At 29.5% G+C, this 18,065-nt stretch overlaps 1 protein-coding gene across 1 annotated transcript in view; it reads left to right on the top strand.

Moving 5' to 3' along the window:
* LOC118191600 (adenylate cyclase type 1-like) overlaps positions 1-16,458 on the top strand; it is a 347,305-nt gene extending 330,847 nt beyond the window's left edge. The window contains exon 21 of the mRNA XM_035362423.2: positions 1,832-16,458. Coding sequence (XP_035218314.1) covers positions 1,832-4,246 — 2,415 coding nt within the window. The 3' untranslated portion in view covers positions 4,247-16,458. The remainder of the gene's footprint in view (positions 1-1,831) is intronic.
* The last annotated feature ends 1,607 nt before the right edge of the window (positions 16,459-18,065 follow it).

Below are 18,065 nucleotides of genomic sequence, written 5' to 3'. Positions count from 1 at the left end.
CAGATTTTTATTAATTTACTTTTCATGCAATGTTTCTTCATCTTTTAAATGTTTTTTACTTCCTAATAAATTTGTTACATAGTATTAAAGAATTCTTGCAATATCGTGGAATTGTATGTGTATGTGACACCATAGTTCTTTCTCTGTTACAAATGAGATGCATGTTAAAAGCATTCAATATGCATAACATACAAGGTGTAAACTTTGTTTATGTTCTGAAAATCATCTTTGAGCTATTAAAAATATTATTATGACAGACTATTTAAACTCCAAAGGCAAATATATGTCATAATTAAAACTGCAAGAAAATAAATGCAATATCAGAAATTCAGAACAAAATATAGAATTTCATATAATTAAAAGTATTTAGTTAAAAATAGCTTTGAAACTTTTGTATCTTAAAAATGTTTGCTTAAAACTATTCTTTTGTCAGTTTTTCTTCTGTACAGCAAGCATTCAATTGAATGATGCTGCTTGCAGGCAGGCTGCATCCATTGTTTACCTACCTTTCCAACAGGCAAATTTTTGCTTTTGCATTTATTGGAGTTTTGTCTTACTAATTTTTCTTTCAACAGATTCTTTCTCATTTGGATGGGAATGATACATTAGTTATAGTTCTTTCCGTTTTATGGTCCTAAGTGATGTCTATTATTTTCTGAATGAATATTATGCTTGAGGTAAATAATTTATATGATTTCAATCACGGTTATTGAAAGCTTCATCCTTAGAAATTTCTTCATATCAGTTCCATGAATTATCTAAATTATCTAATTATCTAATGAATTATCTAAACGAAGTTTCAGTTTTCCAACTTAATTTAATTAAAATTAGGCAAAAAAAAAAAAAAAATCAGTTTTAGTTTGGGTTAGGTTTTGAATAAAACTTTACCGATTTTGAGGGCAATCAGACACATGTCCATCTGCTCAGCCCCCCCCCCAACTAAGGCTGCTTTTCGTGTCCGATTTAAATTACACGATAGAGGCATGTGGAAAGCAGGGAGAAAATACCATAAATGCTCCCCCTTTTAAAGGGCGACTGGGGGTAAGGAGACCCAATCGTCAATCTTGGTATTGACGATTTATCGTCCACCACATTTTATTCCCGGCGACACTTGTAGAGTTATTAGGTTATTTTGAATTAGGAGACATGAAAAGTGTGCATGGACCTTTCGAATACGTGTCGAGTATGCTTCCAATTACGCCAGAAACCCATGCAAAAAGGAGGAAAAAATACCTTATAAATTTTATTTTTATTTTTTAATATCTTAATTTTATATTTACTGTTTACGTGTTCACTAAAATTCTAAGATACATGCATAACTTTTGAAGAAATATATAAGATGGCAAAAGCTCTTATGTGAGTGCTAACTAATAAAAATTAACCTACTAGAAATTAAAATATAACTATTTCAGAAACTGAATTAGCTAACTACAAGAATGAAAAAAGTAGGAAGCAGTCTCATGATTAGGAGGTAGTGAGCAGTGCAGTTTAAGTAATCTAAGAACCCATGCATTAATTAAATTAAGAAAAAATTAATTGTTAAGTATCAGTTATAAAACTTTCATAATACATTCTTGTCCTTTTATCATTTCTTTTGCTTATTGCTTAAATAATGACTTTAAAATTTTAAAAAAGTATTTTATTTTCATTGTTGATTCTTTATTCAAATAAATCTGACTAATTAGAATTAAGGAAATCACTAATTCATAATTAATAACTGGAATGTTTTAATTTAATCTTTTAAAATTCCTATTGTTGCATGGATCATACTGCTTTTTCTACTTTTATGTTATTATTAGTCATTTTTTTTCAATTTAGTTGTAATTTTTAGGTAACTGAGGATGTGTATACCCTTTTGAAAGATGGCTATGTATTTCAATGTAGAGGCATCGTAAAAGTTAAGGGCAAAGGGGATATGACTACATACTTTCTTCTGGGAAGAAAACAGGATGGTGATATAATGCCAAATGAAGAATCTACTGCTTTGAAAATGGAAAATCAAAATGCTAATGTAGATCGGAAAGAAACTTCACCTACTTCAAATGTTAAGCATTCATCTGGACAGTGTAACTCTGGTAATGAAGGTATAACTAGTATTCAGAGGAAGAAGGCTCATACATATCAAGCAGAAGTAGTAGGGGAAATTCTTTCCACAAGCAGTCCAAGGCTTCCATCAATGCAGCTACCTCCTTGGCAACCTCATAATCAGCAATCCAGTACTCCCTTTGAAAACAACTCTGCATTATATAACCAACCAAAACCTATTATTGGAAATGCTCCTGCAAAATCTTATTCGCAGTCCCGTCCGCGTCATAATCATTGCACAATTAATTCAAATAGGGACTCTACAAAAACATTTAATTCACTGTCAGAACTGAAAGATGATTTACAAGACAGATTACAAAAGATGAATACTAGTATAAATCCATACACGAGTAAAGTATATAGGCCATCCAAAATGTATACACATCCAAGGACTAACTCAGTTAATAAATCTCCTGCAACACTTACTCCACCTGAAGAAATGCTGTACTTTCCATCTCATAGTCCTCCAAATGATGCAGAATCTGTTACCACTGCAGTGGAGAGTGATGCAAGTTTTGCTGCTAGTGGGAGTCATGACAGTCTTATAGGTCAAGATCGAAATAATTCTGTGGATACATCATCTCTAAATCGTTCTTCCACATCATCATGCGATAGCTATATTCGCACTGATTTTTCTCGTACTGATGTAGATACTCCCTCACCTGCATTTTATGATTATAATAATAGTATCCAATGGGTATATCCTGAAAAAAATGTTTTAGCACCAGAAATATGTCAGCAGAGTTCTCCTTATAATAATTTGACTGAATGTAAACAAGGACTTCCAGAAGTTGGTCTGTCACCTTCACATCGTATTCTTAGTCATAAATCAACCGATTCTAATGGTTATATTAAAGAGTTAGAAAAAAGGGGAGCAAAAGTAAATGAGAAATGTACTTCAGATTGTGAAGTAGATAATTCTCATTTACACGGTATTGAATCAGATTCAGTTGCAAATTTTCCTCAAGGTAATACCATGGAAGAAACTGGTATTTCTCAACAGTCTGAATTTCCAGCTTTGTTGAAACACTCTGTAAACAAGAATGATAAATGCAAACATGACAGTAAATCAACATTTTCATATTCACCAACAACTTCTGAAGCTAGATGTTCATCAGATGCTCGAAACCGTACTGAGTTAGGTGGTACTGCATATGTAAAAGACAAAAATAACGGCATATTGAAGACAATCTCCTCATCTGAAGAAAATGCCACTGATCATAATAAGCATATGCAGGAACCAAATGCTCTTCAGTTTGTCCATAACATTCCAGTTGAAATGAAAAGTACTTACACTCATGAAAACAACTGTGCAAGCCCTAACAAGTTATCAGATTCATCAGATTATGCAAGAGGTAGTGATGATGCTAATTCATCGCAAAATGAGACTTATAGAGGTTCTGTTCTGAAATTAAAAAATAGTTATGGTCAAACTGATTCAATGGCTGTTTCTAGAAAAGGTTGCCTGAATAGTCTTAGCTCTTCCCAAAATTCAGATACAGCTAAGAAAGGAGATTCCAAACTTTCTAGTAAAAAGGTTGCTAAGCCGCATTTAAATTATGCATTTGTGAATAATTGTAATCAATATATACCTATTTCAAACCATAGGGATCAGGCCAAAGAAGCATTTTGTTCAGAGAATAATAATGCATTAAGATCTAATGGTGATATCAGAGCCCCCAGAGCTGCAATTGAGCTGACAGATAGTGATGATAGTGATGATGAAAAATCAGCTGAAATACCTCTAATAGATGACTATTGCACAGATGATCCTGCTCTAGAAAATGCCTCATTACTGAATGAACATGGACTTACTGATGCGGAAGGGGCTTTGAGTGATCTGAACTCGATTATCAATGATCCAGGTCCCTGCGACATTGATGACACAAGTATATCTTCTAGAGCAAGCAGTAGAATGTTTGATAGTGACCAACTTTTAAGTGTTGACAGTTTAAATGTGATGTATGATTCTGAGTATGACAACTATAGGCCAGGAATTGTGAGTGATGATGATATCTTTCATCATGAACATGCAAGTGATGCAGATCTTGACTATTTGGAAGATCCTCATATGGAAAATATTAGAGTTCTGTCAAAAAATATAACAAGAAATTTTGGACAGCCTGCAAGAGATGAAACAGATGACAGTGAAGTAGGATGAATAGTGTATTTTTCTCACTATTGTGTCTCATATTGTCTTTCATGTACATGTCTTTAAACACCTTATAGTGCAATAACTACTATGTGATGAAATGTGTATGAAGTTCAGGCATTACTCACAAACTCTGATAAAGTTAATGATTGGCATAGGGTGCATAAATAAATTTGTGTGAAATAAAGTGGGTCTTTGTGATCAAAAATTAGTGCTATGCTTCTTATCCATTTTACTAGTCAGGTGTCAGGTTAGAAATGCATGCTAAATAGTATGAAGTTTTCACATGGATGTGCTTTCAACTATTAATGTAACATATTTATAACATGTGAGTAATGTTCTTAGAAACTTAAAAAGTGCCTCTGACAGATTAGGCTGCGTATACTGGTAATTGCTTTGGAATAAGTGTTTGAGAGTTTTGTCATTTAATCATACTTTATGCTCTGCATATTAATTACAAATTATGTTTCTTTCACTTGATTTTCATAACAAATATAAGCATTTAGAAATATATTTTTATTTATTAATTCATTTGTGTATGTAAGCTGGAATGTAAAGTAAAATCATTTAATATTTGTAGTTTCTCCATTTAAAGTTTAGAAGAAATTTTGCTGATGGTCCTAAAATTCTATTTTAGATAAAACTATTTATAACTAAGATATTGTATTTGTAAAAAAAATTGTTATGCTCTTGAGACATTTATAAATTTTACTTGTTTTGATTCTGGGCAAATGCAACAAAATATGTTTCTATCTTTTATCAACTGCACAGTGACACACAACCTAAGTTGAAAATGCAGTAGATCATAAGGGATCACTAAAAATTCATACTCTACTAATGCTTTCATGTTTTGTCAAAATGAAAACTTTGAGGAAATTACATAAGCTTTCACATAATTTATTATTATATTTGTACAGGTAATTTTTTTAAACTGAAGAGTTTTCCTCTGAATTTTTGTAGCCATGAAGTTATTACATTAAGGGCTTAAACAGATATTTAGCCTGTCATTATGAAACTCTGTAAAAAAATGTAAGGGATAAAATTAAAAAAAAATGTAAGTCCCTTACATTTTTTTTGTCTGTTGTCTCACAGTTTTTGTTACAGTTTTACTTTTCGTGGGAAGCAGAAAAGTTACGTTTCTAAATTTTATTACAAATTAATTTTTCAGATTATTAAAGTTTTTCAACAAGCAAAAGTTATTTTTTTGGTCTGTGTAACTAATCAGTATATGAAATTATGACTTATATTATTGCTTTATTACATTCTGTATGTTGTTAAAAAAATCTACAGCTACTACAAATTAGAACTACTATTTGTGCTTATTTGATATAAATAATTTTGTTTATTTGTCGGTTATAATCTGTTGAGTGCTTAAAATAATAAATACAAAAATGCATACATTCTCATTATTTAGATGAGATTTATTTAGATTTATTATTTTTTATGAGATTTAGGTAGCATTAATGAAATATCTGATTCTTTTTATATATTGATATCTTTTTAATGATAACTAGGCAAAGCAGTTTTATCCATTTATATAGTTTTCAAAATTATCGTTTAATATGACACTAATCTCCTGACCAGATTTTACGTTTTAAAGTACTTATTTACAAGAGAAGATATAGTTGTAGAACCCATATTTAAAATAGTTCTGAAAATTGTGTGCAAAATTAACTAAAAATTTTATGCCTTGATTTTATGTAAAGCTGCTGTTAAAAAAAGTAAATGATTAATTCTTTGACATAAGGAAGCAAATATGAATAAAGAAAGCTTCCTATATTAGTTATTTATATAAAAATTAAACATTATTTTATTAAATGGATATTCAGGTCACATATTTAATTTAAAAAATAATCCTTGACTTTATTTTTCTTTATATTTTTAGCTTAATAATAAAAGAAAATGGTTTGCTTAATATATAGCATTTTACTCATTCATACTTTAAATGCATAAATTTAAAAATCAAAGCATTTTGTATGTGAAAAGATTATAAACGTTTGCCGTCCAAATTTTCCAATCTTATTTCATGTAATTTCATTAATTTCAATTATAATAATAAAATTACTTCATACTGTCTGAGTGAAATTAATTTTTAAAAAAAATCAACAGTTCTTTTGTTCATAAGTTTTTAATTTTCTACCTCAAAATTGTCGCTTCTTGTTGTTTAAGATGATACTGAATCAGTTCTAGATTTTTCTTCAGGGCTTAATTTCTAAAATTAGTAGTGCCGGAGCCCTATGAAAGACCATCAGAAAAGAGGAACGAGAGTAAATAAATAAATAAAATGACTATTAAAATCATTAATAATTTTCAAATTAAATAGTTAATTATTACCAAATGAATTTAAAATTGTTTAATTAATATTTATTAATTATTTGATAGCAATTAACTATTATTTATTAATCAATTATTATTTATTTAATTAATAATAAATGTACTTTTAGTTATTGAAATAATTATATAATTGGAGATTAAATTAAATTTAAAGTGATAAAGTAAAATTTAATAAGTGATTTTTAATATAATTTTATGGCTAAAAATAAAATTTTCGAGATAAAATTTGTACTGAAATTGTTGTTCCAGTTATATAAAAGAAGTGCTGGAGCTTTCTTATTTTAGGGCTCCGGTGTGCTTTGGCTAGAATTAGGATTTATTCTTAAAACTAAGAAGCATCAACACAATTTAAGCTCTGTTGTTCTCGCATAAATCAAGTTGTAATTTTTTTAATGTATAATCTTCTTCAATGCTTATTTCATATTATTACTTGACAAGTAAAAACATTCCCATCTAAATATTTCAATTAATTATCAACTTGGTAGCTTAGTAACTTGCTATTTTAGATTTTTTTCTTTGTCTATTATTTCTGAATATAGGTAAAGGTAATGGAACCAAAATGAATTTAAAAAAACAATAAAAAAATTATTTATTAGTATGAAATCTTTTCAGAAACAAGATATAAACCGATCTGATTGTATGAATACTCAGCAAATTCATCTAATGGTTACAATTAATAGGTGCAAAAATGTAAATTAATTAAGCAACAGAGAAGAAAACACTGCACACTTATCAAATAAAGCGTGGGGAAGCACATTAATACATTGAGATAAAAATTAATTTTATGTGCTAATAAATGCTGCTGAGTCAAACTTAACATTAGCATTATTGCATTGATATATGCTATTAGATTTACTACATTTAGTCTGCAAAGGGCTAAACTGAAATCATGTGATATTAATGTTACTAAGCCACATTCTTCATTGTGGATAAAACTTGAAAACAGTTAGATAATTATAAAAATTCTAAGAAGTTATTGTATTATTTTACAGCTTTGAAGTTATGCATAAAACTGTTATAAAATTCTATCCAATATGAGTTTTAATATTTTAGTGACTTTTCAAGAACCTAATAAATTGTACTGTTACATGCGAATATGTATAGATATTAATAGTTTAGTGTTATAAGTTTGAGCAATAATCAAAAGTTTATAATTTTAAATGTTTTGTTAATTTCTGCTTGTTTGAATTTTTTGAAATTCTGTGTAGGTGAGAGCATATGGCGCTGTGATATCCTTGTTGTTAGACAGTATAATGAACTATGAACTGATTAAGTAAATAAATTTTTGGAGCTTTTTCATTTATTAAATCAAGATATTAAAGTGCCATTGAACAAAATTTTCAAACCATAATACAATGTGAAATGGCACTTTGTTGCTGTCTGTAATTGCTAGATGAATCTAGTATTTACTATTGTTTGTGCATTTCAATTAAATCTTGTTGGCACCTCTATCCGTCCTTTACGCACTTATTCAAATATTAAGAAATATCGTGTCATGTTTACTGTATTTAAATAACTGCATTTTGTAAAAAATTTCATTGCACTTGTGTTTATACCACAATGATATTCTTATGTGATGTTGTATTTCCTGATCAATATTTACTTTTATTAGTTGTATAACAGTTACTTTTATTAACTATATTTTTACTATAAATGTTTACTGTGTTGATGTAATTTTATTAACATATGCATGCTCTCTTAAAACTAAATGGCATGTTCTTTTATTGTACATGGTACATTCATAAGTCAACATATGATTGATGTATAATTCACCAACATTTTGTAAATTGTTTCTGGTACTAGTGTATAAGAGTATTCTGGCATCATTTGTGAAATGTGTTTGTTTCAGCAAGGTACATATAATTAAAGCTATATCACAATTATAATTCCATACATAAATAAAATCCAAGCTTTCCTAAAATTCCATTGGTGAATCTAACTATGCTCGGAAAGGTATTTTGAAGTATTTTATCTCCCTTTTAAATGTACGTGTAATTTATATTCAAATGTGAGATATTCAAAAAAGATTGCATATTATAATTACACAGTCACTTGAAAATGTATATATTTTGAATATATTCCTTTCAATGTCCTCTACATTTCTCCCCTAACACTCTTTGCATTGAAGAAACTTAAATTTTAATTTTATTTTTTGTTTGTTTTATTCTAAACTTGCTAGTAAGAATTATAATTTGAAATTTAAAACATTCATCAGGACATAAATCCACATGCACCCATCAGTTGTGCCTTATATTTTTGCATGAGGAAACACATCTAGTGAAATTAAGTATGTCAGCTTAATGCAATGCTCTTGTAAAAAATGATTGCACGTACTATAATCTCTTGCTAAGCTATGGATGTAAAGAGATATTATGAAATGTGATTTCATTATAAATTGTTAGGAATACATGTAATAGTTATATTCATCTGTGTATAATTGTACAAATTACTCTAAATGTTTTTAGTATATCATCTAGTTTGCCTGTGAGTTGCAAGTGTGAAGCATTTTTTTCAAATAATTCTATTTAATTTTTTAAAAAAAGGCACGTTCCATCCTTCTGAGTGCTGCATAGTTTCTTTTGTTTTATGTATTTCTTCTTATTTTAAAATTTATGTGCTCTTATTTGTTTTTAAATTGTGTATATTATTATGTGCCCTAAATTTATGACTAAATGTTAATAGCATTATTGAATAGGGTAATTAGAAAATGTGTGCTTTTTGTAACTAAAATTAGTTTCCTGTTATTTCTACTGTTAGATTCGAAATAAATATACATTTAGAGTCTCTTAAAATTGTTACATTGTACAAAAGAAGTGTTTGAGATGCTTGAGAATCAAAATGAAGCTCAGAATGATGTCCGAAGTGGTATTATCATTAGATGTAAATTTCAGAATTAAAGATCTGGAAATGCATAATACTTAATTAGCAGTATGAATTTATGTAGTTTAGAATTAAAATTGTTGAAATTTTACACAGTAGTGCTCAGCAAAGCTTGTCCTTCTCCATATCTCTGTAGAAACTTTTCTACAGTAGTCCCAAATGGAGGCTCATATAAAACAACGACTTCTGGTATTGTGAAATAATTATGCATTAGAATTTTTATTTTTTATATAAAAGATTGATAAAAAACATAAATTTAGCTAAAAATATTCAGTCATATTTGATGCACATATTTATTATGACTTCAAAACAAGGAATCATTAATAAATGAATATTCTTTGTGACTGTAAATTTTGCTGATGTGGGTAAAACTGCAGTATGTGACAAATTTTGTCTTAATTCAAATTCATTAATCAAGTATAGATATTTACAAAGAGCCAAGTATTGGTGCGGAACAAATTATATAAAAAATACATTTTAAAAGTGATCAGACTTTTTCATAGTGTTAATACTTGATGAATATGTATGGTTAGTGGTATATTCTTTTGAAGAATAAAGAATTATTGCATCATTGTGTGCATACAGTTCACAGAAGGGCGTTCACTTATCCTAGCACGCACACACACCCATATATGTTTAACTTATTTATTATTATTAATCAATTATATAGTATTATTTCACACTCTACCTTTAAGATATGTACAACTTGAAGTATATCTATATATGTATGTCTGTTTCTGTGTTAATGAGAATGTATATATGTGTATAGTATGAAACTATGTTTTTGAATTTTTAAAAGGTGGAAGGAGTATTTTCAAGAATATTAATTGACAGGAATATTGCACTGAAGTAGATCATTGCTTTAATTTTTACAAGCTAACACATGTACTGCTCTTCTGCTTTTAATCATTTTTATTTTTATTAATATTTATGTAATTTATAACAGAATAACATTCTATACCTGATCTGGAAGTAATGTGTTTCTTAGTAAAAATTTGAAAGCAACATGGCTTTTGTATAAATTTGAGTAAGTTTGAGTTTAAGCCACATATATTGTTAGTTGCTTGCAGTGTATGAAATTTTAATACTTAGTTCTTTTTCGTACTTAAGATAGTTACCAATATTTCTCACCAGTTCCGTTATACTAACGAAGAAGCAATACTTTATTGACAGCCTTCAGTGCATTTTTTAGTAGAATGCCGATTATTTTTTTCTACAACTGTTCTTGCTAACTTAGGTTTCATTTTTTGCCATTACATCTTCAATGATTATTTTTGATTATATTTAAAAATAATTTATTACCAAATCTGGTAAAAATTTATATGCTTTTCAAAATTGCATTTATATAATTTTTAACAAAATTACAGCACAAAAAAAAAAAAAAAAGATTTTTTTAAAATATATTTTGGAAAGAATAGCATATTCTGATGATATTGTAATGAAGTACTGAGATGCATTCAATAATACAGAAAGCAACGAAACTGCAATTTAGCATATGAAATACCTTCGACGTGCAAAAATAAAATTGTGGTGTAATAAAATTATAGGAATAGATATAAGCATGTGTTAATCCAAAATTCAATAACTAATTGGTCCTCATTTGACTTAAATAGGCTTAAATATGCTTTGTAGTACATACTTTGGAACAGTCGTTCTGGATTTTAAAAAAAAGAATGAGTTGTTAAAAAACAGGAACTGCCCAAATGCAAACATAAGTGAGAGTATTTTACTCTGTATGATATGTAAACTAGATTGTATTTACTTTTCTGAAAATAAAACAATCTTAGGTTTTAATTTATTGAGCATAAAGTAACTTAAAATAGTTATGATAAATGTTGTTTATCTAATGTTATTGTCTTTCTTCAGGTTATCACTGTTTATAACCTCCTGGGGTCCTGTCCTGCCTTTATTTGCAAAATTTTCATTTTACCAAATTTTCATTTAGATCTGTAGCTATCATTGATATGTATTTTAATTTCATTGAAGTGATTGCTTGATTAACGATTAATATTGTATGAAATGCGGAAAATTCAATTTTCTTATGAAGAAATAAACGTATTAATGGATATAGTTATCCTTTATGTAAAATTGTGGAGGATTTTTATCTCAATAGTTGTTTACACCATTTAGAAGGGAATGTAAGAAAATGTTGAAATCTGAAAGGAAATGGGGAAAACAACTTTCTGGAGATTGAAAAAGTACAATATATATGCCTGGTGAATTCAAACTGTGTCATGAATCAAAACTCTTAAAATTCATTACTGAATTATTTTTCAAAAATAATTTTCTAAAACTTTTGCCCACAGAGATTTAGAAAGTTTAACATGCTAAGTTTAATCAGGCAATTGTTATTTAATGCTTAAAGAAAGAAACCGTGGTATTATATTCATATAATTTGCTTTATATATATATATATATATATATATATATATAAATTATAATTTTTGTATCTGTAAAGAAAATCGAAAGGGCTTATTAAAGCTTGCTAACAAGCACATAAAGTGTACCAAAAGAGAATGGTTCATAATTCATTTTAGTGCCAGAAAGATATTTTTAAAAGCGGGGAGCATAGCATATGTACAGCGCTAGAAAAACTAAAGAAATAATTCACGGTTCAATTTCGCTGTTAATTAGGATGATGGCAATGTTGCTACCTATAGAGTTTTCCAGTAAGAAGGTTGGACCTCTGTTTGGGACAGTTGGCAGTGTATGTATACAAATATATTGAAAAATGGTATCTTGTGGAGGAAAAATTATGCGAATTTCCCTATCCACCCTTTCCTGTGATAAAGATAACAACACAAACACAGCGGAAAACTTTAAAAAGTGTCTTTATGCTATAGAAAAGTCCAACTTTTATAATGACCAAATCGGAATCATCATTTAAATACCATAGAAAACGTACTGAAAGAGCCTGACAGAAGAATTAGTAAATCTCACTTGAAGTTGGAATTATACAGATCTGGACGAGGTTACGTAAAGGAAACTGGATCCTATTCTTTCAAGCAAAATTACTAGATTAATTGAATCCAACATGCTCGATACATGGGATATTGTTTTGAAAGCAAATATTATGGTCATTTTATTTTATGCTAGCAAAGAAAATGTTGTCCACGCTTTATTACATTTTGATATTTTTACATAATTTCTGTATTTTATTTTGTAATTCGTAAAACATTCAGTAAAATAGCTTCGGGTTCTTGCAGAATCAACTTGCTAAAAAACTTTCGAACGATACTATGTATGTCTGCTTTAATGCCTTAAGGAATGTCATTCTTTCACACTAGCTCTTTCTGGCCCACCAGCAGCCGAGCGTTAAAGTCCCTGAACACTGGTAATTTTTTATCTGGGGACGATTTCAGGCGAACGGGTTGGTTGCCTGGGCGTTTTAGTGGTTTTTCCCGTGTGTAAAGTGTATACGATCTGGTTTCCCTTAGAATGTCCTCCACGAAGGCATCTCTCCTGTTGGACAGCTAGCCCTTGTGTGCTTTGCTATAATCAAATAAACCAAACCTTTCTTTTCTTCCGTCCTAGTATAGTGAAGGTTCTCGGACTAAGCTTTCTGAACGAAAATGCTTATGCATTCGCGGATTAAGGATTAATATCAACTGAAGTATTTTGGTAATATACGCAAGCTTCCTAAGACGAATTTTTTAAGTTATTTAATATATTTATATTATAACTGTTTATTTAAAAGAGTGTGCAAATTTGCTGCCATTAAAACGATTAACTATTTTAAGATGACCCTTCTTATAATTATGTTATACCACTTTTGTATTTTTTAAACTTTTAAATTGATAATATACGTGTATTTATATGTTCCAGTCTCGAAAATTAAGAACCGATATATTTTGACCATTTGCGGAGTCTTCAGTATTATTTATGTCACTGGCAACGCATTTAAACTGATTTTCGGTCAGCCTGTAATTTTCTTACTGTATTAGGTAGTTTTACTGCATATTTTACTTCTTACACAGATATATGTATATCCAATGAAACCTCAGTTCATAGATTTATTTCATGAAAGCAGTTCGTAAACCGAAACAATTTTCCCTCTAGAAATTAATCTAAAATAAATTCATTCGTTGTTAGATCACAGATGATTGCTTCTTTGAACTTTATAACAGTGCTTTATAAAGCACAAGCTTATAACCTAAAACCAGTGGAAGTCAGTAAATATGAAACAAAAAAGATGGACATACTCATTCTATATGAAGGACGGTTTAAGATTTTTATGGTTATTAAGCACTTAATAGATTACCCCCACATATATTTATGCCTGCCCCCCCCCAATTCCTTCTCGCTCGATTTTAGTTTAGCTGCACTGCAGAGTTTTCCATGGTAAAAACCCACAATGGGAGATCTTTATGATACTCTTTTTCCTTGATCTCTTAAGCATATTCTTGTGGTACTTCCTCTCATTGGTATTCTAAACACTTGCTTATTTTGCATAATAGTTATTCAGCTCAACCACCAAGGTTTGTTAAGCAATGGAAAACATTCAAATGGTATTTTCAAAAGCCCTTAGTGTTATTTATGTGAAATAGGTTACCACAGCTTTACAGATCATATGTTCCCGATTTGAGCTTTCGTGGGTCAAGACACTATTCATCATCCGATGTGGTTTCATTCTCATCCCAAAATATTCAGGTATTAATAAGAAACGCGGGTAATCAAGTAGAAAGATTGATTTACATTCCTACACGTCACTCTATGGTATATGGGGAAAATCAACATTTTTTTCTTTCATGTTACACCGTTTCCGAGAACTGATACGAAAAGAGAAGAGAAAAATTGCCCAAAATTTCCTTTTAGAAATAGCGGCTAATCTGTAGCAATGTCAGCCAGAAAAATACATATAAACAAAACTTCAGCTGAGCTCAATGCAGTAAAACTGAAATTATTTAGCATTATTGTTTGTTTGCCTGAATGCGGCTAAGTTTAATAGTGCTATTAAGCATTATTTTTAGTTGGGTGTTTTTTTTTTTTTTTTTTTTTATTTTTTTTGATATAGGAAATTTTACGTCTAAGAAAGGCTTATGACAGAGATATATAAACAACGTTCTTATGTATTTCTAAACGTTTGAGATCTACAGATTAAATACAAGTTTTACTATCTATGTGTACTATATTTATTATAAATTCTAACACCGATATACCTGGTTGATAGTTTTAAATATTTTTTAACCATAGAATTTGGAGGATCTCCAGTTAATTGCGTATGATCTCTGAAGTTAATACAGGCTAATGTTTTCTGCATTGGTTCATTACATATGCTAGCGAAAAAAATTCACTCGCACATTTGCTGCATTTGAAATGGACACAAGTAAGAGTATTACACGGGATTGCATCGAAAATATAGTTGAATGCTGTTTTTGATCTTGATAGTATTTGACATTAATCTATGTTTCATTAAAATTCTGTAAACTGTAAATTTCTTTTCGCGTGTGCTCTGTTCTGGGTGGATGATTGGAAATAGGTGGAATTTGATTTCTTTTTCTTGATTCTATTAGTAAATCTGTTAAGTACAAAAATACTGAAAAAGCTTTATAGTATTTCTGAAATGGCAAAAGAAAATTGTATAGTGACCCAATTCTCATTTTCATTTTGCCATTTCTGTCGTCTGCGAAATAATTTTTAGTCAAAATTGTACTCGAAAAGTCAAAAGGAAAATTTTTCCAGATTTTTAAAATGAATGACGTTTATCTAGTTACTTTATGCCATGCATGGAAAAACATCCAAAATATGAATTTACAGTAATTCTATTTTAATGGACGTAATGAAATCTCGTCATTGTGAAATTCTAGTATTATCCACGCAGACAGTTTTTTATGATTAAATTTTGTAACTATTTGTTTGGTCAATGATTGATCTGAGCCATAAATCATGGCAATGTATTTGTATATTTTTATATTTCACATTTTAATTGTTCATCAGTTTAAAGCATTCCATCCTGGGCCTACTTTATTAGTAGGATCATTAAGACTACCTCATATTTAAGGAAAAACATTTCTAGCATTTTTTTCTTTTAAGTTGAATTAAATATGGTAGAGCACAAAAGGGATGTATGGCTTAGGGATTAAAACTAGTTTATTGTGACAAACACTCAAGGAATATTTGCCTAAGGAGAGGAATATACCTTTCTGAAGTATCCCCTAAGAGAAACTGGCTCGTATTTACATTGCACGAAAGGAAAACCTACAAAAAGGCCATGCAAAGAACTTCATTCGCCAAGACTGAATCCAATACTAACTACCGGTGCTTCGTAGCTGTGGCTGCTTCAAAATTCTGATGCAAGGAGAAATACCTTTTCTCAAAGACTTGGTGAAAGGAATTTGCAGCTGTGCTTTGATTGCACTAAACCACAAAAAACGAAAATAAATTAATTCTAACAACACAAGTTTGTTTCTTTCGCCTACTATAAAATATTAAAGTTAATTAGGAAAGAGAAACACTGGATTTGGGTGAGTTATATAGCATTGTTAATTTTTTTTTTTTTTTTTTTTTTTCAATTGAAGAACAGCTGTTCATATGTGTAGATCTTAAGCTTACTGAACGGCAAATCATGAATAGTATATTTAATTTAATTCTTTTCATATATGATCAGATGTGTGTATCTTCCCCCCCCCCTTTGAGAAAAAATTTTAAGTATGCATTAATCACTCACATGAAAAAAGTGAAAATGATTAATATGTCTCACCGATCTTAACGCAGGCGTTAAGATCGGTGAGATCGGTGCTCAGGACCTTTCGAGAATGTTGTAATTTTACGCATAAAAGCAAGCACCATAAATTGGGAAAAGGGTTCCATGGGATGTATGTGGAATAAAATGAATAATTATAAGTGAAATCAATTGATTTGAGTGCTTGTGCTAAATGTCGGAAACATATGCTTAATTTTGTAAAAATCATAGATTCTTGTTGCAGAAATAAATTACAAATATTTACGTCTTGCGGATATAATATTTCAAATGAACCATGATATAAGGCAGAAGGGCGGCTCCTGCGAATATGTATTTTTGTTTAATATAACATACTATGTTCTGTGTTGCCAGTTCTTTATTCAGAAAGTTTTAAAATTCTTTTTGTGGACGTTAATGTCTATTATTATTTTTAAATAATGAAACGCAGTTGTATGCTTGCAAATATATCGTATGTAAAGTTCAAGAATTTCCCCCATTAACATGAATCTGCTTAAAGAATCAATTAGCTTTTCATATTCTGCTCCCTCATCCACCAGCAAATGTGGGTTTGCAATGATTCTGAATTTCATAAACATTCAAAAGGTTACAAGCTTACATAAAGCTTGTGGTTAAATAAAAATTTATGAGCCCGTGTTATTTGATCAAAAGAACTAAATTTCAGTATTAAACTTCATTGTACTCACTAAAAATCATATCTCACAATCACAAACGTTAAAATTCAGACAAAATTATTGAGTTGATGAAATTTTATCCACATTTATTTTTTTTAGAATAATATCTTTGTTTTTAAAGACATGTTATACTATTTTGTTGCAGCATCTGAACGCTTAAATCCTTTTTCAGATCCATTCTTCTGTAAAGTACATATCCAAGTGAAAGAATTAAGTGCTAATTTGTATGTTGTGCAATATTTGTTTGTGCTTAAATTAAATAAATGAGTGTTTTTCTTAATGCATAAATATACGTTTTTAGTTTTATTGCAAGCTTTTTTTGTTGTTATGTAGAAAGTCTCGAGTATTCACTGTGTGAATCAAATGTGAAGTTTTCGTTTAAATGGATATATGTGTATATAGTGTGTGTGCGCGCGTATGTACATGCATACTTATGTATATGGGTGTGCATACAGGTAATCACACATTCGGACTTATTATTTTACTAGACTTTCAGGCCGTATACTTTAATGACAGTATTTATAACACATTTATTAAATCTTTTAATCTCACTGTGTTAAAAGATGTGAGCGCCCTGAAAAATCTGTGGCATACCTGTCCCATTTTAATTTACATGTTTTGAAGCAGTGCGTTGCATTCTATGTCGCATTTTAATGTATAAGCTTGTTATAACATGGCGTACTGATGAAATGATATTATTTGAATTTTCCGTTTCAAAGCAATTATCGAAATTTCTTCATTATTGTGCTTGGCAAAGTTAACTATTCTTAAGATCTGTAACTATCTATCATTGTGTCTGAAGAAGTGTTATCTACTATTCGTACAGCGAGAAAAATTACAATATTTCTATCTGAGTCATAAACTCAACTTATTTATATGTGTTTTTATTAATTGTTTATTGCAAATGTATTGTCATGTATTTGTATTACGTGTATTTTGTAAAATTACTAGTAAATTTTAAAATCTCGACTAACTGGTCTTATATATTAATTTCTAAAGTGTTCTGAGTTTCAAACTTTTTTTACAAACTTCCACCCTCGTTTTTCTCCTGTAATACTTCCAATAATTTAGTAAATTTTTCCTTTTTGAAACTATCTCGTAATTCATATAAAATATGTGTATTGTTATATTGAGCCCATTCGTTTTTTCGATGGTTAATAAAAAAAAGTTTTATGTTCAACAGCTTATCGTGCATTGCTAAACATCTGTGCTCACTTTACTATATATATATATATATATA

The sequence above is a fragment of the Stegodyphus dumicola genome, chromosome X2, assembly GCF_044657685.1.
Source record: "Stegodyphus dumicola isolate Sdum_Otavi_A_Nest chromosome X2, ASM4465768v1".
Classification (NCBI taxonomy): Eukaryota; Metazoa; Arthropoda; class Arachnida; order Araneae; family Eresidae; genus Stegodyphus; species Stegodyphus dumicola.
The sequence above is the reverse complement of the archived record's forward strand: the minus strand, read 5'-3'. Positions and strand labels throughout refer to the sequence as shown.